This window comes from Pituophis catenifer, unplaced genomic scaffold (assembly GCF_029215685.1).
Source record: "Pituophis catenifer annectens isolate HBS135680 unplaced genomic scaffold, rPitCat1.0.hap2 SCAF_8, whole genome shotgun sequence".
Taxonomy (NCBI): Eukaryota; Metazoa; Chordata; class Lepidosauria; order Squamata; family Colubridae; genus Pituophis; species Pituophis catenifer.
The window spans coordinates 74993958-75021837 of record NW_027256888.1 but is presented as its reverse complement, the minus strand read 5'-3'; the positions used below and the strand labels follow the sequence as shown (position 1 = coordinate 75021837).

At 44.4% G+C, this 27880-nt stretch overlaps 1 protein-coding gene across 1 annotated transcript; it reads left to right on the top strand.

The window, feature by feature from the left end:
- Positions 1-199: 199 nt before the first annotated feature.
- ANXA3 (annexin A3) lies at positions 200-27880 on the top strand. The gene is made up of 12 exons (XM_070948944.1): positions 200-214; positions 6955-7042; positions 8397-8491; positions 9672-9785; positions 10949-11039; positions 15874-15953; positions 17460-17516; positions 18023-18116; positions 20574-20669; positions 22154-22212; positions 25255-25377; positions 27821-27880. The coding sequence occupies exons 1-12, from the start codon at positions 200-202 to the stop codon at positions 27878-27880; spliced, it is 972 nt and encodes a 323-aa protein (XP_070805045.1).

Genomic DNA, 27880 nt, shown 5'->3' with positions numbered 1-27880 from the left:
TTTCAGTGGGATCAATGATCCCGAGAAATAGCAACCAACTTTTTTCTTTTAAAAAATATGTTCAATCAGAGGATAAACAGCCATTTGATGGTGGGGGTTAGTGTCCTTTTGTTCCCTGCATGGCACACAATTGAATTCATCCTTGTTTAATAACCCGATTTATTGTTTTTTTGCAGCATCTTCGTGAAAACAGATAATCATGATTTCTACTTGGGTAAGTCAAATTATTTTTTTCAGATTTATTTCTTTAGGCTAAACGGATCAAGTCTTAAAGTTGCCAAGTTTGGAGACACCCTTAATCTAATGTATCTACCTGAGTAGGGGGTTCGACCAGAAGACCCCCAAGGTCCCTTCCAGCTTCTATTCTATTCTATTCTATTCTATTCTATTCTATTCTATTCTATTCTATTCTATTCTATTCTATTCTATTCTATTCTATTCTCTCCTTAGCCTTGTCTAGAAAAAAAAAAACAGCATTAAAACTATATGTTGGGAGAGGAATCTCTCTCTTAGAGAGGTGGCTGGCTGAGGAATTCTGGGAGTTGAAGTCCACAAGTCTTAAAGTCGGAGACCCCTGCATTAGATACATGATTTTTGCTGAAATAACACCTATATTTTTTTCATCCATATTGCTGTGGATCCACTTTCTTCTACTCTGCAATTTCAAATAATTGTGCAAATGAATCGTTTCCCACAGTGTGAGGCGGTGGGGGAAATGCAGATCAGTCCACGAAGCTGCCAAACTAGCATTTTTGCTTCAGGATGATGAAGAAACAAAATAAGCTTTAAAAAAAAAAAAACCACGGAGGGTGTGTCTGGTGTATGGTTCAGAGGCACAGCAGTCTTGACTTTATGGCAAATTCCGGTTCAAACTCTTGCTAAGTAAATATTGACAAACTGAAATGTAGGACTGAGTGAGTAAATGTAGACGTTTTGCAGCCTGGGACTGAATATAAATGGATTATTTTTTAAAAAAATCCCCAAGTCAAGATGCATATTAATTACAAAATTGGCTGAGATTAATTACAAAATCGGCCAAATTATCCTGGCACCCAGAAGCATAAATTCAGCAAAAGCAGAATAATTACAGTTGCAATAGCTACCTTTGTTTCTCTTTCTGGGTAATCAAAAATTGTCCGTCCCAGATATCTGCTTTATTCCTGACTGATAAATGACTGAACATAGTTGCACTATTGTTGCTTTCCACTGTTTTAAATCTCTTGTGATATACGCATACACTGAAAATATTTAAATGCATGCACAGCCGGTCCCCGCCATTTCCTCTGGTTTCCTCCATGTACCCCAAAATAATAAGACCTCCCCAAAAATAAGGCCAAGCGCTTATTTCGGGGTTCAAAAAATATAAGACAGGTTCTTATTTTCAGGGAAACACGGTAGTTCTCGACTGACAACTACCTTGTTTCCCCAAAAATAAGACCCAACCGGAAAATAAATCCTAGCATGATTTTTCAGGATGCTCGTAATATAAACCCTACCCCCAAAGTAAGCCACAGTTAAGATTGTCAGCCAAATGGTGCATTTAGTACCGTATTTCCCCCCAAATAAGACCTAACCAGAAAATAAGCTCTAATGCATCTTTTGGAGCAAATATTAATATAAGACCCGTCTTATTTTCAGGGAGACATGGTATTCATTTAGTGGTCATTCAAAGTTAGAAGCAGTGGTGGGTTTCAAAAAATTTTTACTACCAGTTCCGTGGGTGTGACTTGGTGGGCATGGCATGACTGGGTGGGCATGGCTTGATGGGATGGCAAGGGAAGGATATTGTAAAATCTCCATTCCTTCCCCACTCCAGGGGAAGGTTACTGTTTTAAATGTTTTAATTGGTAGTGAGTTTTAATTGGGCCAAATTTATATATCGTTTAATTGTTTTTTAATATTTGTACTGCATGTTTTTTTAATTTTGGCTGTACACCGCCCCGAGTCCTCAGGGAGAAGGGCGGCATAGAAATTTAAAATACATAAATAAAATAAATAAATAATACTGCAAAATCCCCATTTCCTCCAGATCAGCTGGGACTCGGGAGGCAGAGAATAGATGGGGGTAGGGCCAGTCAAAGGTGGTATTTACCGGTTCTTTGAACTATTCAAAATTTCTTCTACCGGTTCGCCAGAACTGGTTAGAACAGTGTTTCTCAACCTTGGAAGCTTGAAGATGGGCGGACTTCAACTCCCAGAATCCCCCAGCCAGCGCTGCTGGCTGGGGGATTCTGGGAGTTGAAGTCCACCCATCTTCAAGCTACCAAGGTTGAGAAATACTGGGTTAGAACCTGCTGAAACCCACCTCTGGTTACAAGGGCACTGAAGAAAGTGACTGAGAACCAGTCCTCGCACTTACAACTGATGCATGATCAAAATTCAGGAGCTTGGCAATCATTTACAACAGTTGTAAAGTCCCAGAGTCATGTGATCGCCACTTGTGATTTTTCCCGGCTGGCTACTGACAAGCAAAATCGATGGGGGAATAGATGGAGGAAATCAGATGATTCACTTAACAACGGTGGCCAAAAAGGTCATAAAATCAGGGATGTCTCACTTAACAAATCCCTTGCTTAGCAGTGGAAATTGTGGTTGCAATTGTGGCTTTAAAAAGGACTGCCTGCATTTATTGCTCTTTTTGTGGCAAGCCACCTTAAGATGCTCTAGACGTCAATTGCTCGTGGTATGGTGGCGTTTACTACTTCCTTATTTAATGAACACCAGCTCAGTCCCGAGTTGTACAACGCCCAAAAAAGAAGCGATTCAAAAGTTTCGAAAGAAATTCCACCTTGATGAACTCAGTCCAGACTGGGTGGGGTGCTTAATAAAGTTTGCAAGAGTTTGCATTTTACCCCTAATTCTTGGGCTGAAACTCCTTATTTAAGTCTGTGGAATTCTTGCCTCCTTAATCATCCCCTACTGTAATGTTCCTCAACCTTGGGAACTTTAAGAGGGGTGGACTTCAACTCCTAGAATTCCCCAGCCATGGGAGTAGAAGTCTACCCCTCTTAAAATTCCCAAGGTTAAACTTAACTTCTCTTCTCTTCTCTTCTCTTCTCTTCTCTTCTCTTCTCTTCTCTTCTCTTCTCTTCTCTTCTCTTCTCTTCTCTTCTCTTCTCTTCTCCTCTCCTATACTCTCCTCTCCTCTCCACTCCACTCCACTCCACTCCACTCCACTCCATTCTATTCTCCTCTCCTCTCTATTCGCCTCCTCTCCTCTTCCCCTCCCTCCCTCTCTCCTCTCCCCTCTTTATTCTCCTCTCCTCTCCTCTTCCTTCCCTCCCCTCTCCTCCCCCTCCCTCTCTCCCCTCCCTATCCTGTCCTTGTTGCTGCCCTTCCCACCGTTCTGTTCCGTTCCGTTCTGTTCTACAAAGGTTTAGGGCCGATTCCAGGTAAGTTATAAATATGATAAATGCCAGAAATAAGCCTGAAAAGTGTAGACTGTGAAATCCATCTTTCCCAGCGGATAATTACAATGCTCGTATTGGAAGGTTGCAGGATACCTTTGCTAAAATACATTGAATGATTTATTCATCTCAGTTCTGCCCCACGCAGTCAGAATGACTCTCGGCGGCTTACGTAGAATATAGAATTTATAACAATTACGGTGCCATCTGAAAGCAGATCGAAACTAACCGTCACCAACGATACGCGCAGCAATCCCGCCCCCCCATCTCCAGCCCTAAGCATAAAAGCAATAAAAGATTAAAGATGGCATTTATGTAAACTCAGGGGAGAGGCCTCCAAAATGTTTCCAATATCCCGTAAAGCTCATGAAAATAACACAATGAGCAGAGAGTAAGGCCTGTCAAAATAGGAAATAACCTTGAAGCCAAGTTCATCTTAATTATATTTATCTTACAAGAAATACTCAAAGGAATTTTAGCCCATCTTTCATTTATTTAAAAAAAAAACTTTTCATTTACACTGAAAAAGGGGATAAATTCAGGGATGGGCTGATGGGGATTTGCCGGGGTTCCGGGGAACCTCTAGCTAAGATTCTGTGCAGTTCGGAGAACCCCCAAATCACTCCTGGATGGACCAGTCCACCCCTCTCATCCCCTCCCAGGAGCCCCCACCACGCGACCCGTTTTGGGTGCAGGGCGCGCATGGAGGCTCGGGAGGGTGAAAAACGGGCCGACTGGAAGTTCTGTTTCTGGCCTCCAGAGGGCCTCCAGAGCCTGGGGAGGCCGTTTTCACCCTCCCGGAGGCTCGAGAAAAGCCTCCGGAGCCCGGGGAGGCAAAACCCCCCCCCCCATGGTTCAGGAGGCTGACTAGGCCACGCCCACCATGGCCATGCCCACTCAGCCACCAGGCAGAGAACACCTTGCTAAAAATTTTGAAGCCCACCTCTGGATAAATTCACATTTCCCAGGTAAGAAAACTCCCTGGGAATTCTTATAATATCAAGAGGGGGGGGGAGTCTCGAATTGGGGAGACCCATTCTCACTGATCTGCCCCAGTTGCATTAATGCTCAAAGCCCTTCATTTTATGTAAGCAGGTTGTAGCAAAAAAAAAAAAATTGCAGAAGCCAGGAAACGTGTTCTGCAGTGGGATGCAATTTCTCACGCCAACAACTTGTCCCGCACGTCCTAAATACAGACCTCGGGGGGGAACTGAGAAGCCGAGACAATTTTGCTCCATTGCAAAAAAAAAAACAAAACCAAAAAAACAAAAACTCCACAAAATGTGAAAATTGCAGTTTGTTGAGAGGGGCTCTCGGCTTATTGGAGGAAAATCTAATTATTGCTGAACTTCCTTGATTCACAAGTGAGTGGGGCTTCAGCTGAATTCCTCCCCTGATTTAAAAAAATAAATAAATAGAATTTGCTGTTACGCTGGTTGGTTTTGTCTCCGTTTGCAAAATCCACACTGCAGTGCAGAGCGAGAAGGGGGGGAGTTCATTCATTTCGTGAATACACGTAGTCCTTGAGTTATGACCATAAGTTATGATGGACGTAAAGCGAGTCACCACAGTCCAAGCTTCAAAATGGGGTTGTAAATCCCTTTTGGGCTGTCGGTAGCAACTTTGAATGGCTGCTAACGACCGCTCGTAAATTGAGGTTTACCTGTACAGGTAGTCTTCGGTTTACAACAGTTCACAGTGACCATTCGAAGTTACAACAGCGCTGAAAAAAGGGACTTAGGACCATTTCTCACACTTACGACCGTTGCAACATCCCCGATGGTCACGTGATCAAAATTCGGGTGCCTGGGAAACTTGACCCACATTTATGACGGTTGCAGCGTCCCCGGGGGTCACCTGATCCCCTTTGGTGACCTTCTCGACGAGCAAAGTCAACGGGGAAGCCAGATTCGTTTAACAACTGTGTGGCTAATTTAATCGCTGCAGTGATTCACTTAACAACGGAGCAAGAAAGGTCGTAAAATGAGGCAAAAATTCATTTAACAACTGCCTCGCTTGGCAACAGACATGTTGGGCCTCAATTGTGGCCGTACATCGAGGACTACTTGTATTTATAACTTTTATTCTTCCGAGTTGTGATTTCTTTAGTGTGCGTCATGTAGGTTCATTTTAATTTTTTTGAATAGAAGAATCAAGTCAGCATTCCTGAAAGGCTGAGATCATATCAAATGCTTGCTGTTTCTTTCATTCTTTCTCCACACCTACCTGAATTACATCCTCTTATGTGCTAACAACAGATGCTATCAGCGAAAACCCAAGCATTTTCTTTTGTTAGCACATTTCTTTTCCTTGGCATGAATAAATCAGCTTTGCGATGACTCTGAAAAATGACTTTATATTGCAACGTTTGAGTGCCTCTTGTCTTAGCGTCCTATGTCAATTTTCCTACACATTTTTTAAAGGTGACATGCTTTTATGTATTTGATTCAGAGGTGGGTTTCAGCAGGTTCTGACCAGTTCTGGAGAACCGGGAGCGGAAATTTTGAGTAGTTCGGAGAACCGGTAGTAAAAATTCTGACTGGCCCCGCCCCCATCTATTCTCTGCCTCCCGAGTCCCAGCTGATCGGGAAGAAATGGGGATTTTGCAGTATCCTTCCCCCAGAGTGGGGAGGGAATGGAGATTTTACCTTCCCCTGCCAAGCCCGCCAAGCCACGCCCACCAAGCCATGCCACGCCCACCAAGCCACACCCACAGAACCGGTAGTAAAAAAAATTGAATCCCACCACTGATTCGATTGCACTGGTGTCTTTTCATAAAGGTTACCTTGATGTAAAAAAAAAAAGAAACATAGAGATGAGAATGGATCTGATTTACCGTTTTCTCATTCTTACTTTGATTCTCAAGTTGTCAACAAAGCAGCACTTCACTCAAGAATACGGTTTATTTTTTTTTTAACCTCTTTTCCTGGCTTGTCTCTGTGGGCTGAGAGAGGGGGACAAACCTAAGTCTGTCCATGGCTTAGGGTCAAGTTTGAACCTAGATTTCATCATTCCTGGTCCAACACCTTTATCACTATACGTGTCGGGAAAAAGTTAATAGGGTGGAAGGATCAAGTGTGGAAGTAGCCTGGAATCACCGCAGAACCACAAAAGGGCTAGGGCTAGGGTTCTGAGTAATACACCCATAGCAAACAGAACTCTGAGGCAAGCAGTTTCCTCAAAGAACAAGTTTATTGGATCTATCCAATTGGCACAGACTGGTGAAAACCGGCTCTAAAGGTTCCCGTGGTTTTCATCTAATTAAAAGCTTTCTCCCCTTTCCCAAACAATCAGTCACATGGTCCAATCAAAGTGCTTTCCGGTTGCTTGGAAACTTCACTCCTCCTCTCTTCAGCCACCTGTGGGAATGTCCTTGGTTCTCAGGAGAAACTATTTTGTTTTGGCTACAAAACCCCAGCTATCTCTATTCCCCCCGTCCCTATCCCTCAGCACCACTGTGGCAGCACTGAAGCCTCCAAGATGGCCTCAGTCCGGTTAGCTTCAGAGTTGACACCTGTGTCATTCAGCAGCATCTTTTTTCTTCCAGGTTGGTTCTAGAGGAACGATTCAGGATTTCCCAGGATTCAATGCTTCCAAAGATGCAGAGGCGCTTAAAAAAGCAATGGAAGGACTGGGTAAGCATCCTGTTTTCTCTGGGGAAAGGCAGACAGTTTCCTTAGAGCCGGGGTGTCAAACTCAATTTCATTGAGGGCCGCATCAGGGGTGTGTTTGACCTCGGGGGGCGGGGCTGGGGCCAGGGTAGGCGTGGCCAGCTTGACATCACTCATGTCGGGGGCGCCTGTGGCCCAAGCGCTCTGCCAGAGAAAACAGGCTCCATTTTTGGCTGCGACGGCCTCCTGCAACCCACTGCCAGCAAAAACAGAGCTTGGGAGGGCCGCGTTTTCCTGGCAGAGACACCGTGGACCGGTTCTTCGCTATTTCCAGGACGGAAGCTTGATAGTTGATTCACATTTATGACTGTTGCAGTATCCTAGAGTCATGTGATCCCTTTTGCAATCTTCTGATTAACAAAGTCAATGGGGAAGCCAGATTCACTTAACAACCGGGTTACTAATTTAATAACTGTAGTGATTCACTTAACAGATGTGGCAAGAAAAGTCATAAAATGGGGCGAAACTCGCTTAACAACGATTTCACTTAGCAACAGAAAATTTGGGCTCGATTGTGGTCATAAGTCAAGGACGATCTGTCAACAAAACCAAAATTGCTTAACCATAAAATCCAAAGTTAAAGGCACAAAATGAATTTATCCTCCTTTTTTACCCTGTAGAACGAGTTTGGGTAGTAAGGTTATGCAAATGATGTGAGTCTTCTGTTTTTAAGACTGAGACCCTTCCCCACAATAGTCAATGAAACCTTTATTATAAATAACACTTGAGAATGGGACAGAGTCATAACCATATCGGTGGGCATGTGAACTCAGCTCCTGATTTTTGGGGCTTCTGGGCCCACCAGAAGTAGGGAAACAGTAGGCTATTTCCTGCCTCCGGAGTTCCTCGGGGTGGTGGTGGTGGTGGGAAAGGCCGTTTTCGCCCTCCCCATACTCCTAGAGAGGCTCTGGAGGCTGGGGACAGCAAAAAATGGGCCTTCCGGTCCCACCGGAAGCTGGCAAATGGGCTGTTACTGGCCCCCAGGGTGTGTGTTGGGGAAGGTCGTTTTCGCCCTCCCCAGACTCCTAGAAAGGCTCTGGAGCCAGGTGAGAGAGAAAAATGGGCCTACCGGGCCATCGTGTGCTAGAAGCGGGGGGAGTGGGGCGGGGTTTACACGTGCATGAGTAGGGGTGGGCCGCATAGAATTATGGGTGTGGGCATGCCACCCCCACCCCCCCTCCTGGCACGCAATGGCAAAAAGGTTAGACATCACTGGGATAGAGGTTGCCCGTCACTAAAGTTTTAACACGTTTTACTCCAAGAGTCAAGATCCTTCCTCTTTCTGAGCTGATGACTCCCTTCTTAATTTTGCTTTTAGGCACGGATGAAACAACAGTGATTGAGATCCTGACAGGAAGATCAAACGCTCAACGGCAGCTGATAGCTGCAGAGTATAAATCTTACACTGGAAAGGTATGCATCCTTGGGAAATATTGTGAAGCGGGGGCGGGGGGGAGCGTTAGGAGGTGAGAGGCTCTACTATCTCCAGCTACTGATTCTTTGTGGCAAATAGCATGGAAGAGCCAGTTTGATGCAGTGGTTGAGATGCTGGCCTGGAAATTAGGCACTGTGAGTTGTAGTACCGTCTTAGGCATGAAAGCTGGCTGGGTGGCTTTGGGCCGGTCATCAATGATGGTGAATTCTAGTCCTGACCTTTAGCATGAAAACCAGCTGGGTGATTTTGGTCCAATCACCAGGCGATGGTGAATTCTAGTCCCGCCTTAGGCATGACAGCTAGCTGGGTGACTTTGGCCCAATCACCAGGCGATGGTGAATTCTAGTCCCGCCTTAGGCATGACAGCTAGCTGGGTGACCTTGGCCCAATCACCAGGCGATGGTGAATTCTAGTCCCGCCTTTGGCATGACAGCTAGCTGGGTGACTTTGGCCCAATCACCAGGCGATGGTGAATTCTAGTCCAGCCTTTGGCATGACAGCTAGCTGGGTGACTTTGGCCCAATCACCAGGCGATGATGAATTCTAGTCCCGCCTTTGGCATGACAGCTAGCTGAGTCAATCACCAGGTTGCTGTGAGTTCTAGTTCCTCCTTAGTCATGAAAGCTGGCTGGGTGACTGTAACTATCTCTCAGCCCAATTCACCTCACAGGGTTGTTGTTGTTGTTGTGGGGAAAAGATGAGGAGAAAAGAGTATGATATATGTTCTCTTATCTTGAGTTACTTATAAAGTCATTAAAAACAGGATAAAAATATTGTATTTCTGAAGGAGTAATTAGTGGAGTTCTCTTGGAGAAGGGATTTCCCGCTCCACTCTAAAGAAGGGAAGAAAAGGAAGAAAAATCCAGTCAAAATGAATGTTCAAATCCTTTGACAACAGCCCAGCCAAGGCTTTCAATTTCTCACTGAGAACTAAATTAAAGGAAATAGTTTTGACAAGATACACTTCCTCAAAGCAGTAAAACTGAGATTCTACCAGGACTTGCCCTACGGCATTCCTTAAATGGATGCCCTCCATATTTACGATCCCCCCCAATCGTGATTAGTTGGAGAATGCTGGATTAGAAACTATTGCTGAAGCTGCTCAGGATTCTTGACCATGAGAATTATTCGTGGCCCTGTTTTATTTTCTTTTTACAGGAGCTGAAAGATGCTTTGAAGGAAGATACCTCAGGTGATTTTGGGCGCGTCCTGGTTAACCTGGTCACTCCCCCAGCAGAATTTGACGCGGAACAAATTAACCGAACCGTCAGAGTAAGTCGGAAAGGGTGGCCTTCCTCTTAATGCTAACCCCTAAACCTAACTCATCCTGACACATGTTTTATTTGATTCTGCTTTGAGGAAAATACGATTTTCCGTCGCTCTCCACCCTTCTGTGAATGCGCTTTAATATAATTGCACTTTAATAAAATTTTCTGGAAGAGGAAAAAAGGTATCATGTCACCCCTAAAGTCCTCTCCCCCCTAGATTTTCTGGTTTTTCTTCGAAGACGTTTTGCTTCTCATCCAAGCAACTTCTTCAGCTCTTGGATGAAGCATCTTCAGAGCTTCTCTTTAGAGCTGAAAAAGCTTCTTGGAAGAGAAGCGAAACATCTTCCAAGAAAAACCAAAAAGTCCATTTGCCTCTTGAAAAAAACACAAAGCACCGTTGGGACAATCATGATTTGGATGACCGAGAATCTCCATAGACATGTCACCTCCTACTCCTTCTTCCATTAAACTAGATATACCCGATTCCTGCAACCGTTCTTCATATGTTTTAGCCTCCAGTCCCCTAATCATCTTTGTTACTCTTCCCTGCACTCTTTCTAGAGTCTCCACATCTTTTTTACATCGTGGTGACCAAAACTGGATGCAGGATTCCAAGTGTGGCCTTACCAAGGCTTTATAGAGTGATTCAGTCCTAATATACACATACACACTGCCCATGTTTTTGATAATATACCTGTCTCCTTGCAGGGCTATCAGTGTCCCCATCTCATTCCTCCTGAGGGCAGCTCCATTTTAAAACCCTTACTTTTAGCCAGCAGTTACGCATTGATGAATGAATTGATCGATGCTCTTTCATCTACCCCAACTCTTGTTAGTTCACACCATTAACCAACAATTTGTCGGGTGCCTACATTAATCACCCAGGCACAGTTAACTTTCAGCGATTTCAATAAAAAAACATTCACTCACGGAGTGCCATCGTGCTGAAATCTGTTTACAAAACACTGGCCTTGAGATGAGGTCAACCGTTTTTTTCTTCTGCCGGAACGAATGTTTTAGTGTTGAAATGATCTCTTTGGGGTCATTTATCTCGTGGGGAGATGTCTAATCGTCTTGTGGCAGCTTCCGCGATGTCCGGATGCAATTAAACCTAGATAAATCTTGAATGGAAAAATTGAGCATCTTTTTCGTTGTGATTCTTGCCAGGGCGTGGGAACGAATGAGACGGCGTTGATTGAGATCGTGGCATCCCGAACCACCAAGCAAATCAGAGAGACATCGCAGGTGTATTATACAAGTAAGAACTACCTTGGCTGACTAAGATACCTGCCAGGTATTTGCCTTATCATTTCTCTGTAGGCTACCCTGTCTGGAATGAAAAATGGCTCAGAGAGAGATCCTGTATTACAGGTAGTCCTCTATTTGCAACTATTTGTTTGTGACCGTTCAAAGTTACAACGGCGCTGGAAAAAGTGACTTATGACCAGTTTTCACAATCATGATGGTAGCAGCATCCTTAGGGTCATACGATCAACATATAAGCCGCTTGGCAATTGGCATGTTTGCACTGTCCCAAGGTCATGTGATCCACCATTTTGGATCTTCCCAGACGGCTTCTGACAAGCAAAGTCAGTGGGGGAATTTTCAATCACAATAGAGCTGGAAGGACCTTGGAGGTCTTCTAGTCCACCCCCCTGCTCGGGCAGGAGACCATATACCATTTCAGATAGGTGGCTTTCCAATTTCTTCTTAAAACCTTATAGTGATGGAGCACCTACAACGTCTGAAGTCAAGCTGTTCCATTGGTTAATTGTCCTCATTGACCTATCACAATTTGAGTCACATTATGTCTGAGATGAAGACTGAATATAGATTATAGAATAACAGAGTTGGAAGGGACCTTGGAGGTCTTCTATTCCAACCCCCTGCTTAGGCAGGAAACCTTATACCATTTCAGACAAATGGTTATCCAATCTCTTCTTAAAAACTTCCAGTGTTGGAGAATTCACAAATTCTGGAGGCAAGTTGTTCCACTGATTAATTGTTCTCACTGTCAGGAAATTTCTCCTTAGTTCTAGGTTGCTTCTCTCCTTGATTAGTTTCCATCCATTGCTTCTTGTCTTGCCTTCTGGTGCTTTGGAAAATAAATTGACCCCCTTTCTAGCCTGGTGCCTTAATCTCTACACCAAACCAACTCTTTGGGGACAAAATGGGTATGTTCATTTTGTTGAGCTCTAAAGTACCCTCTTAGGGATGCGGTGGCTCAGTGGCTAAGATGCTGAGCTTGTCGATCAAAAGGTCGGCAGTTCAGCGGTTCGAATCCCTAGTGCCGCGTAACAGGGTGAGCTCCCGTGACTTGTCCCAGCTTCTGCCAACCTAGCAGTTTGAAAGCATGTAAAAAAATGCAAGTAGAAAAATAGGGACCATCTTTGGTGGGAAGGGAACAGCGTTCCGTGCGCCTTTGGCGTTGAGTCATGCCGGTCACATGACCACGGAGACATCTTCGGACAGCGCTGGCTCTTCGGCTTTGAAACGGAGATGAGCACCGCCCCCTAGAGTCGGGAACGACTAGCACATATGTGCGAGGGGAACCTTTACCTTTACTTTACCTAAAGCACCCTCTTACCTTTTAGAAGTTTTAGAAAACTTTTTTTACATTTGGAATCGTAATTCCTGTCTTGGCGTCCCATGTCTGTGGCTGAAGAAATTCGTGCCTTTCTGATCTAAAAGGTTTTGCGCAGAAGGCCACACTGGGAGGAGGGCCTCCCCATCATTAAGTCAGACCCTATTGAGTTAGTATTAGCTGGAAGATCATGGCCCGTGTCCCTTCTAGCTTTTAGTTTGATAAGTGGCACTAGCCAAAGAACCTGCCGCTTGATGAATTGCTGAACTGCAGAGAGGCTGACCAAGATGGATTGAAAATTGAATGCAGCCAAGCCTATAGCTGGAGCTGGTGTCATTCTTTCAGAGCCGTGGCATTGATTAATATCTGGAAGATGGATGTCTCTTCTCTTGGTGAGGGTGTAGAAAGCCCACCGGTGGGAATTAAAATCAGACAGTCCTGCTTTGCTGCATTGTAGCCTAAACTGAGCCAAGCAAATAAACCTGGACCGGAGAACAAATTGATTGAGTCACAATGGACTGGTGGTCAGTAAATTTGCTGACATTGTGAGTGAAGGAAGGCAGGTTCACAGTTTGATGAGGTCCTAGCAATTGGCTGCTCTTCGGGGGTCTTGAGACATCAGTTCCCAGAATTCCAGAATTTCGGAACTGCAAGCTGCCCACCGTCGTTGATTGAGAGGGACAGCTCTCAAAAATGGATGGATGGATAGATGGATGGAGGGATGGACTCTATGGTCAAGCCTGACAATTCTGAGAATTATAGTTAGATTAGATTAACAGAGTTGGAAGGGACCTTGTACGTCATCTAGTCCAACCTCACCCCCCACCCCAAGCAGGAGACCCTACACCATTTCTGACAAATGGCAGTCCAATCTCTTCTTGAAAGCCTCCAGTGATGAAACTCCCACAACTTCCGAAGGCAACCTCTGTCCCATGGGTTGATTGTTCTCGCTGTCAGAAAATTCCTCCTTATTTCTAGGTTGAATCTCTCCTTGATCAGTTTCCATCCATTATTCCTTGTCTGGCTTTCGGGTGCTTTGGAAATAGCTTGACCCCCTCCTCTCTGTGGCAGCCCCTCAAATATTGAAACACTGCTATCATGTCTCCCCTGGTCCTTCTCTTCACTAGACTAGCCATGCCCAGCTCCTGCAACCGTTCATCATGTGTGTTTTAGCCTCCAGTCTCCTCATCATCCTGGTTGCTCTTCTCTGCACTCTTTCTAGAGTCTCAACATCTTTTTTTATAGTGTGGTGACCAAAACTGGATGCAGTATTCTAGGTGTGGTTTTACTAAGGCTTTATAGAGTGGTATTAGTATCTCCCTTGATCTTGATTATATCCCTCTGTTAATGCAGTTTAGGATTGCATTGGCTTTTTTTGGCTGCCGTTGCACACTGCTGGCTCAGAGTTCTAAACATGTTTAGCTCATAAATATGCTGGCTCAGAGTTTTAGCTCATAAATATGCTGGCTCAGAGTTCTAAACATGTTTAGAAGTCACCACGTAAGGAAAGGCTTATGAAAAACCAAATGGGTAAAACCAGGTGAAATTTAGCAACGGAACAAGATAACCGACAGGATTATTCCCTGCAATCTGTGCTTATATAAGCTTTGCAGATAAGAGTCAGCTTCTTCGTTGTAATGGATGTACAACTTTCATCGCAAGAGGGCTGTCTCAGAAATTGTGTACCTGGGTTTCTTTGGCGTTATTCAGGTAAAGGTTATGGATAATGTTTGCAGATAAGACTTCGACTCACGACCACAATTGAACCCCAAATTTCCTGTGGCTAAGCGAGGCGGCTGTTCAGTGAGTTGCACCCCATTTTACGACCTTTCAAGCCACAGCTGTTAAGTGAATCTCTGCTTTTGTTAAGTTATTAGCATGTTGTTGAGTGAATCCAGATTCCCCATTGATTTTGCTTGTCAGAAGTTCGCTCCCCCAAAAAGTGATCACGTTTCTCTGGGACTGTTCTGCCCCAGCTACGGTCCCCAAAGAACGCGGCACACACAAAGTCTGTACAAACCTTAGTTTACTAAAATAAAATCAGTTTTTCAAACAAAGGCTGTTAATTAACTTTCTTAACAGCCTGCAAGAATCCAAAGAATAAATAATCTCAATCTTACTATGGTTGGCAGAAAGCCCAGAAGCAATTTGCAAAGAACGAAGATCAAGGCACGAAGGAGAGTGAACGGTTGTTCCCTATAAATTGCTTCAGTTGGGGTTCTTCCTTAAATAGGCTAAGGGAGTGGCCAATTAGCCCCAAGCCTTACTCTCGAGGAGACCTCCTCCTGAGGAGCCACTCCTGCCTTTTGGCAGCTCTGCGCGCCCGTGCATCGAGAAGAGGCTCCTCCTCTTCGTCCTCTTCACTTAAGGGAGCTTCTGGAGGTTCTGAAGGCCCTGGCTGAATCCCCGCCTCTGGCACCACATCTTCTCCAGCCTCCTCATTGTCCGATTCGAGTGCCAGCTGCACAGGCTGCTGGCGCAGCACTGCACCAGCCTCCTCGCTGTCCGAATCAGCCACCATCCGCACAGGCCGCGTACGGGCCACAACAGGGAGTCTGCAACCGTCATAAATATGAGTCAGTTGCCAAGCGTCTGGATTTTGATCACGTGACTGTGGGGATGCTGCAACGGTCGTAAGTATGAAAAACGGTCACCAGTCACTTTTTTCACTTTTTTCATTTTTATTTTAATTGTATCAAATACAAAGAAGAAAAGAAAATGGGAAATTAAGGGAGGGAAAGGGAATGGGAGAAAGAGTGTGTGAGATACAAGGGGGAAGAGAAAAAAGAAAGAAAAGGGGGCATTGACGTCCAACTCTTCTTAACACAATACAAAATAAATACACTCCAGCCTCAACTTCTTGCTTTTGCAATATAGCCATATAATATAGCCATTTCTATAACACCAAATCTTTCTAATCAACAAAACCAAGATCAACATTTTTCTTCACAAGCACAAATTCCAGAAGTGATACTCAAATAAGAACATATATCCCTCTTTAAATAAAATAATCAATTTAACCATTCCTGCTTTATCTTCCTTGCTATGGAAATGATGTGCATTTCTATTTGGGCCGAGTAATTTTTGCAAACGGTCGCCATTTTTATTTACAAAATTTATTGTATTATGTCAAATTCTTTGGCCTTACTGAAAGAAAGAAAAGAAAAGGGGACGAAAAACCTTTCTTTTTTTTTTCCCATTCTCCTCTTTCCTTTTTTCAGTACTGTTGTAACTTCGACGACATGAATTGTTGTAAGTCGAGGACTATCTGTATTGACTGTATATAATCTACTTAGGCCAGGGGTGGGTAATTGTGGCCCTTTTACAACCTGTGGACTTCAACTCCCAGAATTCCTGAGACAGCTGGCTCAGGAATTCTGGGAGTTGAAGTCCACAGGTCATAAAGGGGCCATATTTGCCCAACCCTGATTTAGGCATTCAGATGGAGTGTTTGTTACCTTTTTCCCATCTGGACGAGCGTCACTAACTCTGTTGGTTTTGGTTCCAGTTTATAGGTCCATTATGAGTGAGGATGTCGGCTGGGACACGTCAGGAGACTTCAAAAGAACCCTCTTGGCCTTGCTGGATGTAAGGAAATTTTTACCAGATTTGTGTAAATGACCTCATGGTTGCCTTGTGTGACGTATGTTATTGGAAGGCTGTTAAGGATCATGGAAAAATTTGCTGCTTTTTCTAGTGCCATCTTTACTTGGATTGTATATCACAAACACAGTTTGTGATATATTCACATTAACTCTCAGTTTAGCTCTTAACAATCCTAGTTAGTTCTTGTTCGCTCTGGGCCATTAACCAATGTTAAGGATATTGTTGTTGTGTTACCAACCAGCAGAGTGTAGAGCACAGAGAAACGTTGCTGAGAGCAATGAATAAGAGATGTGCAAACTGGTTTATCAAAAATTTACTTTATAGGGAAAAAAACAATCTCATAGTCTTTAAATCAATCCAAGTCTTTGCCAGTTAAATCAGTCCAGTGATACAAAAATCTTCTTACCACACAAACAGTAGTTGGTTAGAATCACAAGTTCACTCTGGTTCACAAACCACGATGGTAGCAGATCCATCCAACCGATGATAGCACAATGATAGCAACTCCTCACACAATGGTAGCATATCATCAACTGAATACTTCACAGTACTTTCTTAAATACATTCACAACCAGTGATTATCTAATTACAGCATGACTCAGCATTACAATGAATCAGCAGTAAAACTTTAAAGTCACACAATACATATTCATATTAAAGTCACAGAACACATATATTGCCTGGACAACTTGTTAGGCTCAAACCGTATCCTAACAAAGGCCCTGATGTGTGGTGCAGCTATTCACAAATGAGTTAATTGAACCAGGGGGTGGGCTGCTGGGGGTTCGCAGGGGTTCGGGAAAACCTCTAGCTAAGATTCTGTGCAGTTCGGAGAACCTCCAAATCCCGCTCCTGTCTGGCCCCGTCCACCCCACCCCGCCATTCCTAGGAGTCCCCTTAAAACGACACTATAGGGCACTGCACACCAGAACAACTAGACACAAGAACAGTTTTGTTCCCGAATGCCGTCACTCTGCTAACAAATAATTCCCTCAACACTGTCAAACTAGTTACTAAGTCTGCATTACTACTAATCTTCTCATTGTTCCTATCACCCATCTCCTCCCATTTATGACTGTATGACTGTAATCTTGTTGCTGGTATCCTTACGGTTTATATTGACTGTTTCCCTATGACTATCATTAAGTGTTGTACCTTACTATTCTTGACGAATGTATCTTTTCTTTTATGTACACCGAGAGCGTATGCACCAAGACAAATTCCTTGTGTGTCCAATCACACTTGGCCAATAAAGAATTCTATTCTATTCTATTCTATTCTAACCATTTGTCTGAAGTGGTGTAGGGTTTCCTGCCTAAGCAGGGGGTTGGACTAGAAGACCTCCAAGGTCCCTTCCAACTCTGTTATTCTATTCTATTCTATTCTATTCTATTCTATTCTATTCTATTCTATTCTATTCTATTCTATTCTAATTTGTGTACTCATTTTGGGCTCATGTTTTTCTTCTTCTTTTCAATACTATCACAGGCCAAAAGAGATGAAAATCCGGAGGCCCATGAAGAGGTAGCAAAGAGAGATGCACAGGTAATCACAGACAAAATTTACTTAACGTACGTCTCACTTAGCAACAGGAATTTTGGGTTGAATTGTGGTCATAAATAGAGGACTCCCTGTATTTAAAACCTGCATAAAATGTTACCTTTTTTTTGGTCAGGATTAGAAAAACCTTCTTTATTTTTAGATCATGGACAAGTCCCTCAAAAATTTTACCTACTTAGGCTTTTAAATTTTGGATGAGGTTTGTTTGTGCCTCTCTAAATCGTGCCTCTCTAAATCGTGAAGGAATCTGGTGTGAATTGAAATAGAAGCAAAATTGATGCTTGCGACTTCCGACAGTTTTCCCCCCAAAAAACACAAGTTGGCTTGTCTACCAAACGAAGAGTTTTAGCAGCGGGATTTAATCTGACTATCTCGAAAAAGCCTAGTGTAAACAATTGGCATAATAATTGCCCAGAGTACCTTATTTGAAATATAACAGGGGGATAGCAAAAGATCAGCCGTCTTATGTTCCTTCAATTCCTGTTTTCTAGCTCCTGTACGGTGCCGGTGAAAAGAGATTGGGAACGGATGAGACCAAATTCATCGAGATTCTGAGCTCCAGCAGCGTCGCTCAACTCAAACTCAGTAAGAAACGGATTGTCTTATACAGTAAAATAAAACCGATTAGCTGTTCTCGCATAATTGGCCAGGGTGACGCAGTGATTAGAATGCAGTATGACTCTGCATTCCACTGCCAGCAGTTCGATCCTGACCGACTCAAGATTGACTCAGCCTTCCATCTTTCGGAGGTCGGTAAAACTGAGGACCCAGATTGTTGGGGTTAATGTGCTGACTCCGTAAGCCGCTTAAGAGAGGGTTGTGAAGCAGTATACAAGTCTAAGTGCTATTGCTATTGCCTTATTAGTTATGCCAGGAAAAAAAAAACCATAATATTTTCAGTTTGGATATATGGCTAGGTTTGCCCCAATGAATCAAGCTAGGTTTTTAGGCCATATATATTATTAACAAAAGGGACGCGGTGGCTCAGTGGCTAAGACTAAGATAGCAATTTGAATCCCTAGTACTCCGTAATGGAGTGAGCTCCCATTACTCGTCCCAGCTTCTGTCAACCTAGCAGTTCGAAAGCAGGTAAAAAATGCAAGTAGAAAAATAGGGACCACCTTTGGTGGGAAGGTAACAGCATTCCGTGCGCCTTTGGCATTGAGTTGTGCCGGCCACATGACCACGGAGACGTCTTAAGACAGCGCTGGCTTTTCGGCTTTGAAATGGAGATGAGCACCGCCCCCTAGAGTCAGGAATGACTAGCACATATGTGCGAGGGGAACCTTTACCTTATATTATTAACTTTTTCTTGTGCAATTTTCTTCAGATGTATTATATTGACTGAGGATCATGGATTAGGAAGCCCAATACAGGGAGGCTGGAATAGCAATAGTAATAGCACTTAGATTTATATACCACTTCACAGTGTTTTATAGCCCACTCTAAGTGGTTTAGAGAGTCAGCCTTTTGACCCTAACAATCTGGGTCCTCATTCAGTAGGATGGAAGGCTGAGTCAACCTTGAGCTGGTGAGACTCGAACTGCCAAACTGCTGGCAGCTGGCAGTCAGCAGAGGTAGCCTGCAGTACTGCATTCTAACCACTGCGCCACCGTGGCTCAAATTAACCTTGTTCTTCTTTTTCTTCTTGTGCCATATTCGTCATTGGACGATGGCAAACATGTTGGCAATCCTATTTTGGTCAACAGCTGCATGAAAATTAACCATGGTTGATTAATATAGGTAGTCTTCAACTTATGACCATAACTGGGCCTGGTGGCTCAGCAGACTGATAGCATTGTGATTAACACCAGCTGTCTGCAATTACTGTAAGTTCGATTCTCACCAGGCTCAAGGTTGACTCAGCCTTCCATCCTTTCTAAGGTAGGTAAATTGAGGACCCAGTTTGTGGGGGCAATAAGCTGACTTTGTATAAATATACAAAAGTATGAAGGCTACTGCTTAACGCATTGTAAGCCGCCCTGAGTCTCCGGAGAAGGGCGGCATATAGATCAATTTTTTTTTTAAAAAAACTGAGGCTAGAATTATAGTCATGCTGGTTGGTTAACACTATCAAACATCGGACGAGCCGTGGTGGCGCAGTGGTTAGAATGCAATATTGCAGATTGACTCTGCCCACTGCCAGGAGTTCGATCCTGACCAGCTCAAGGTCGACTCAGCCTTCCATCCATCTGAGGTGGGTAAAATGAGGACCCAGATTGTTGGTGGCAATAGGCTGACTCAGTAAAACCGCTTAGAGAGGGCTGTGAAGCACTGTGAAGCGGTATATAAGTCTAAGTGCTATTGCTATTAGATATACTGATAGAGGTGAGAGCACAATCCCAGCTGCTGTAATGGGCTGTGAGAAAAACTTGGAGGAAGAGGAGAAAGAGTCACAGGTCAGATAAGAGACCTCTGAGCCCAGATGAGGAATGAGGCTGAAAAAGCATCTCATTCGAACAGTCACTAAATGAATGGGTTTTAAGTCAAGGGCTGCCAGTATTTTTTTTTTTTTTTAATTTGATTTATATGCCGCCCTTCTCCGAAGACTCAGGGCGGCTTACACTGTGCTCAGCAATAGCCTTCATCCTTTTTGTATATTTATACAAAGTCAGCTTATTGCCCCCACAACTGGGTCCTCATTTCACCTACCTTAGAAAGGATGGAAGGCTGAGTCAACCTTGAGCCTTGGCGAGATTCGAACCCTGCAGTAATTGCAGGCAGCTGGTCTTAATAAGCTTAATAACAGGGTGCTTTAAACCCCTGTACCACCAAGGCTCTGTATTTGAGTGCAGGAAGTTTTTTTTTTTGTTAGGGATGTTTGCTTTTTTAAAAAATCCTAAGCAAGACAGACTAGAAACTCTAAAAAAAAAAAAAAAAGCATAGAAAATAGGATTTCGGGCTGTTACAGATTATATATTGTAAAAGAGCGATGGTTTGTAGACGGAGAAGTAAAAGTGCTCCAGGCTTTTTGTTCAGGCATCTTAAAGTACGTGCAGCTTACGCCTCCTTGACATTGTTCTCCTTTGTCCTTTCTTAAAGCATTTCAGGAGTACAAAAAACTTAGTGGACACCAGATGGAGGAGACTGTGCTTAACGAAACATCGGGCGATTTTGCTGAACTGCTTTTAGCCGTAGGTAAGGGAAACGGGCGATGATCTCGCGAGTGTGTGCGGTGTCAAACTTATGTCGTCACAGTGGCATCATGTGACGTATTGGGACTTTTCCCCTCTTCGCTAAACTGGGCATGGGCGTGGCCAGCATGTGACACATCCAGCCGGTGGGCTGTATGTTTGTCAGCCCTGGCTTAGGAGGATAAGTTGGTTCCCTAATTCAGGGATACTCAACTTCCTGGCCGTGGCCCCATATACTGGGTCTTAAGCCTTTCAGAACCGGGCCACAGAAGTAGGCTGCGAGTGAGCGCTCACATCCCCACTTACGGAAGTAATGGGCATGCAAGTGTGCACATGCTCCATTTGCACGAGCAACGGGCGTGTGTGATCACTGCTCGTGCAAATGGAGCAGTATGCACGTACACACTGGCTCACTATTCACATGGAAGCATTCTACACACACACACACACCCGCCGGTCCACGAAGCCGGAAAAGTTGGGAACTCTGCTTTAATTCGCTTTTAAAGAACGGCAAAGTGTAGGAAATGATGCAATTACAAGCCTGAAATTCTTTAGGACATTTTGAATTTAGACTCCTTTTAAAAAGTCTTGGTTTTGGGATGTTTAGGCATCTGGGGCTGTATATAATCTGTTTCTCTGAAAATAAGACCCGACCACAAAATAAGCCCTAGCATGTTTTTTCACGATGCTCGTAATATAAGCCCTACCCCCAAAATAAGTCCCAGTTAAGATTGTCAGCCAGATGGATGCATTTAGTACCGTATTTCCCCCAAAATAAGACCTAACCAGAAAATAAGCCCTAATGCATCTTTTGGAGCAAAAATTAATATAAGACCTGGTCTTATTTTTGGGGAAACACGGTAAATACCATGGAAAAGGTGAATGCTACTTTCCCTATTCCTGCAAAGCCCTTGGTTTGCCCCCAAAATTGGGAATTTCATAATATAAAATAGATTTCCAACCTTCCTTTTGAGGTCTGTTTAGAAACATTTTGCCCTTGCTAGCTCTTATTTTGAACGGTTTATGGTGGAAAAGCAGACTGCAGATTTAATCTTAAACCATGTACAGCAGCCAAAGAGAAGGATACATTTCTACCCTCGCCCCGCTCCAAAATGTAATTTCCAAAAAGGGGACAGTCGATTACGTTTTGATCGATGCGTTTGCTCTTTATGGGATGACAATCTGCCCAAACCACATCTGCCCAAATGTAAATATAAAAATGATGCACAAGAGGGTTGTAATAAGGAAACCGTGTAAATGATGGTAATCAAGTACGAGCCCTCAGGTTACTATTTTATTTATTTACGGATTTAATTGTTAATGTACTTCCCACTTCTTGTTCATGCATTTAATCCGTGAGATGATTTGCAAACACTTCAATAATTTAACAGGATATTTTTCTGCTTTGTATTCCAATCCTGTGCAAAATATATAGCCAGACAGTATAAAAGGCTTATGTTCAATTATGTTTTTCCTCTCTTTTTATAGTGAAGTGTGTAAATAATACACCTGCCTTCTTTGCTGAAAAACTGAACAGAGCCATAAAGGTAAGACTGTTATAAGGTTGTTTTGCCCAAAGTGAGGTCATTCAGAACCACCAACCACGTTGCTGGTTGGTGCCTGCATTATTAGCTGGCAATTATTTACAATTTCAAGAAAGGTTTCTATCTAGGTAAGGGTGATGGAGGATTGTTCTACAAATTGGCTGTTCTCCCAACAAACTACAGCCATCTGCTTCACTAAACCCCGAGATCCAGGGGTGAAATGCTACCGGTTCGCTCCAGGTCGGGCGAACCGGTAATGATAAAAACTAGAAAAAGCTACTGGTTCGAGCTAACTGGTAGTTAGCTACCAGTTTGTTTGAACTGGTAGTTTTTTCTAACTCCTCCGAACCGGTATTTCCGACAATCAGCTGTGCCGCCCGGTTTAGCTTTGCTAGAAAGCAGGAAATCCTGCTTTCTAGCGAAGCTAAATCGCGCGGCACAGCTGATTCCTTCCCCCCCCCCTCGCTGTTCTAATTACCAAGCTTCCTTTTGGCACGTACTGCACATGCGTGCGTACGTAACACGCATGCGTGGCCAGCGAACCGGTAACAAACCGGTTCAGATTTCACCGCTGGATAAATCACCATGTAAATGCAGAGGGTTGTTGCTTTGACTGGGGAACATGAGGTGTTCTCGAAAGAGTGCAGAGAAGAGCAACGAAGATGATAAGGAGTCTGGAGGCTAAGCCATATGATGAACAGTGAAGGGTACTAGGTATGCCTAGTTTAACGAAGAGAAGAACTAGGGGGTGATATGATGGCAGTCTTCTAGTAGTTGAGGGGCTGCCACAAAGAAGAGGGCATCCTCTTATTCTCCAGAGCCCCTGAAGGCAGGACAAGAAGTAATGGATGGAAGCTTGTTAAAGAGACACCTAGAACTAGAACTAGAGCAACCTAGAACTAAGGAGAAATTTCTTGATAGTGAGAACAATTGATCAGTGGAACGACTTGCTTCCAGAAGTTGTGGTGCGTCATCTCTGGAGGTTTTCAGAAAGAGACTGGATAGCCTTTTGTCTCTAGAATAATATAAGGCAGTGATGGCTAACCTTTTTGTTGTTGCGTGCCAAAAGCAGGGGGAGCGTGGGGGTGTGTGGTTGCGTGTGTGCGTGTCCACACCCATAATTCAACGTGCCCCGCCCCCCCTGCACATGAGCACGTGACCCCCCGCTTTTGGCATGCGATTGCATGATGGGCCTGGTAGGTCTGTTTTTCGCCCTCCCCAGGCTCCAGGGTTTTTCTTGGAGCCTGGGGAGGGTGAAAACAGCCTCCCCCCACCGGAAGTCCTCTGGAGGCCAGAAATGATCTGTTTCCCGACTTCCAGAAGGCCAAAAATGTGCACACCGGAGCTGAGCTAGGCCAATGCTCGCTCGCATGCCCACCAATATGTCTTCGTGTGCCACCTGTGGCATGCGTGCCATAGGTTCACTATCACGGATATAAGGTCTTCTGCTTGAGCAGAGGGTTGGACTAGAAGACCTCCAAGGTCCCTTCCAAACCTTTTATGTACGTTACATGTCCATATTTCTGGAGACCTTCTCAGGATTAGGCAGGCAGGAGGACGAGGTTGGTACGCAAAGCCAAGCGAAGTGTAGGATTCCTGGGAAAAAACCTGCTTGAATGCTTCAGCATTTGGCAGAAGCCACAATAATGTCACACATATCATGGTGTTCTTTCACAAATGGTGCAAAAATATGTGTTTTGCACCATTAGTAGAGCATCGTTAGGTTCGTGAAGTTACTTTAGCCTCCATTCCTGTTGATGTAAGAGGACAATAATAAGAATGAAGAAAACGAGAATGGATGGATTAGATCAGTGATGGCTAACCTTTTTGCCGTCACGTGCCAAAAGCGGGGGGAGCGCAGGGGAGGTCACATGTCTGCGTGCCCACACCCATAATTCAATGCACCCAGCCCCCCATGCATGCGCACATGACCTCCCCTGCATTCCCCCTACTTTGGGCACGTGATGGCACGGTGGGACCGGTAGGCCCATTTTTCGCCCTCCCTAGGCTCCAGAGTCTTTCTAGGAGCCTGGGGAGGGCAAAAACAACCTTCCCCCCCCGGAGGCCAGAAACGGCCCATTTCCCGACTTCCGGTAGGCCTGGAAGGCCTAAAAATCAGCTGGCCGGCACGCGCATGCACCTAGAGCTGAACTAGGGCAACGCTCGTGTGCCCACAGATATGGCTCCGTGTGCCACCTGTGGCATGCATGCCATAGGTTCGCCATCACGGGATTAGACCCTGTATTTAACCTGATCTGTTAATCAATACATTTGGACAATATGTTAACTTGGTCACCATTAAATCATAGTTTTTTAGATCACTTGGTCGGATGGATTGTACAAATCCAGAAAATAATTTTATTCAGTCATCAGGGTCAGCTCAGCATATAAATAGAGCCCCGGTCAGCTTATGTGTCGATCATATGTTAATACAGCTAGTCCTCATTTAGTGACTGTTTTGTACAGTGACCTTTGCAATTACAACAGTCATGAAAAAAATAACTTTGCAGCCCATCTCAGATTTATGATCTTTGCGAGTCTGTAAAGCGAAGGAAAGCTGAAGTAAGAGTTGTAAGCACAGTCAGGGTTTTACTCAGCAACCGCTTCGCTTAATGACCAAGTTGTAGTCCAGCAGCTACGGTAAGCAGCTTTGGATCATTGTAGATAAAACCAGGCATAAATACTTAGATATTATCTAAACCAGGGCTCTTGGCAACTTTAAGCCTGGCGGACTTCAACTCCCAGAATTCCCCCAGCTTTGCTTTGCTGGCTGAGGAATTCTGGGAGTTGAAGTCCGCCAGGCTTAAAGTTGCTAAGGTTGGAGACCCTTGATCTAAACCACATTTTCTTGATCACATATTAGGGATCAAGATCAAATGCCATAAATCTTTTGAGTTTTAAAAAATGACCTGCTCATGTTTTGAATATTTAAAGCGGTTTGGGTCTCTGGTGTAAAAATATGTGCGCTTTTGCGTTTTTGAAAGCAGAGTTTAAAAACTCCTCGTTAATGAGGCTTTTCCCCCCCCCCCCCTCCTTTGTTTACAGGGACCTGGAACTGATGAAATCACATTGAGCAGAATTCTAGTATCCAGATCAGAAATTGATCTTCTGGATATTCGACAGGAATACAAGAACCTGTTCGGAGAGTCTCTGCATTCTGCTATTAAAGTGAGTACTTTCAGTTCATGTTTTCAGGGACTCTCCAAATTCCTAGGCGTAGGTCAGGGGTGAAATGCTCCCGGTTCGGACCGGATCGCCCGATCTGGTAGCGATGGTGGCGGGTGTTATTCTTACCTTTTATTTGGCCCCACCCCCAATCTATTGCTGCCTCCTGAGTCCCAGCTGATGGGTAGAGGAAAAAAAACTGTTTAAACTCTTGCCACGGGGCTTCAAAGGGCCGTCCTACAGCTGATCAGTGTTAAAAGAAAACAAATGAGTAGACTGGTGCCTGCAAAAATACATGAGTAGATCAGTGCCTGCAAAAATAAATGGGTAGATTGGTACAGCTCTGCAAGCAGTTAAAAGCCTGGTAGACCAGTACCTCTGCTAAATCCTAAATAATTGTCACATGACCATCAAGCCACGCCCACAAAATAAGCCACGCCCACAGAATCGGTAGTAAAAAAAATTTAGAACCCACCCCTGGTGGGAATGGAGATTTTGCAGTATCCTTCCCCTGCCACGCCCACCAAGCCACACCCACAGAACCGGTAGTAAAAAAATGTGGATTTCACCACTGCTTCAAAGTTATGACAGACACACACACCCAAAGCCAAATATGACCCCGTTTCGAATTTACAATTGATGCTCCCCGCCCGCCAACATTCACCCTTATGAGTGACCACAGGGGTGCTGTAGCACCCTGTCTTTCTACATCCACCCCCCATCCTGTTCCACAGGGTCCACACAGGCTTGGGCCTACTCCCCACCCATGTGGCTGTCCTCCCAGAAGTGGCCACCATTTTCAGCACGCCCATAATTCTGTGCAGTCGCACCGAAATGATGGCTGCTTCTGTGTAGCACAGGGACAAACTACTCCCTTCTGCTTCCCTAATATGGCCTGCACCCCCTGATTTGTTAATCCACGTTACCAGGGAGACTAGCTTTGTGTGTTAGCGCCAATGAAGCTCGTTCACACGCTGTGAAAGCAGGTTGATTTCGCTAAGCTCTGGTTTGCTCCCGTGTTTACAAATCCCAGGGAACAAAGCTCACGCGGCAAACGAAGCCGCGACGAAGCAAACTGCGTTAGGGCTTAACGCGATAGGTACCGAGGAGGGCTGCAAATGTGTTCAGCGGGCCCAGTTGGAACCGATCATTGCGGATGTCTCTCAAAATGAAAAAGGATTTTCTGAGTTCTGCACGGAGAGATTTTGTGATATCGGTTGACAAATGATAAATTCTCTCTCCGTCTCTGTCTCTCTCTCTTTCTCCCTTCACTGCATGGGTGAATGTTCGGAGAATGATAAAACAAACTGCTACAGATTTCAGAATTCCTGTTACACAGAAGGATTTTGTGATAGCTTTTCTGCAACGCTGTGTGCTACGGAGTTGCGTAAGGCAGACACAAAGTTAGTGTCAGTAGGGACAGAGAAAGTTAGTGTCAGTAGGTGTTCTGCCCCAGCTACGATCCCAAAGAACGCAGCACACACAAAGTCTGTACAAACCTTAGTTTACTAAATTAAATCAGTCCTTTTCAAACAAAGGCTGTTAATTAACTTTCTTAACAGCCTACAAGAATCCAAAGAATAAATAATCGTAATCTTACTATGGTTGGCAGAAAGCCCAGAAGCAATTTGCAGGAAACTGATAAGAGAACTAAGATCAGGACGCGAAGGAGAGTGAACGAAGTTGTTCCCTGCAAATTGCCTCAGTCGTCGTCCTTCCTTAAATAGGCTAAGGGAGTGGCCAATTAGCCCCAAGCCTTACTCTCGAGGAGACCTCCTCCTGAGGAGCCTCTTCTGCCTTTTATCTGCGCGCCCGTGCATCGAGAAGAGACTCCTCCTCTTCTTCCTCTTCATTTATGGGACCTTCTGGAGGTTCTGAAGGCCCTGGCTAAATCCCCGCCTCTGGCACCACATCTTCTCCAGCCTCCTCATTGTCTGACTGGAGTGCCAGCTGCACAGGCTGCTGGCGCAGCACCACACCAGCCTCCTCGCTGTCGGAATCAGCTACCAGCTGCACAGGCCGCTGACAGGCCACAACAGTAGGGACAGAGAGAGCACAAAAACATTTGGGAGCACTTCTGAAATATTGATTTGGGTTAGCCACCGATGTAATTTCAGGCGGCTTCTGTTTTCACCCCTGTGACTGGTATTCTTAGGAAACAGGTTCAACCCTCGGTAGGTTTGAAAATTTCATTGAAATTGGACAGGTGCTCCATGGATCGGTGCTTGTTCCAAACTGGAAATCAAATTTTAAATAACCAGAGGGAGGCGAGGTGGTGGTGGAAACAAGCAACCTAAAACTACTAAACTAAAAATCGGAGTGCTTTTAAGAAGTCTGCAATAAATCTCCATCTCAAAGGCGAGGAAAATGAGGCTTGTCTGTGTAATTGTGGAAGTGGGCTGTAAGCGATTTGAAAATAATATTACTCTTCCTCTTTTTATTACAGTCAGATAGTTCTGGGGATTATCGACGCACCTTGCTCAAGATTTGCGGTGGGGACGACTGA

Excerpts from the sequence above, each read along its gene's own strand:
- ANXA3 (XM_070948944.1), top strand. Across the intron at positions 7,043-8,396 it reads AAAAGCAATGGAAGGACTGG|GCACGGATGAAACAACAGTG; the intron begins GTAAGCATCCTG and ends TTTTGCTTTTAG. Across the intron at positions 15,954-17,459 it reads CCCTCTTGGCCTTGCTGGAT|GCCAAAAGAGATGAAAATCC; the intron begins GTAAGGAAATTT and ends ATACTATCACAG.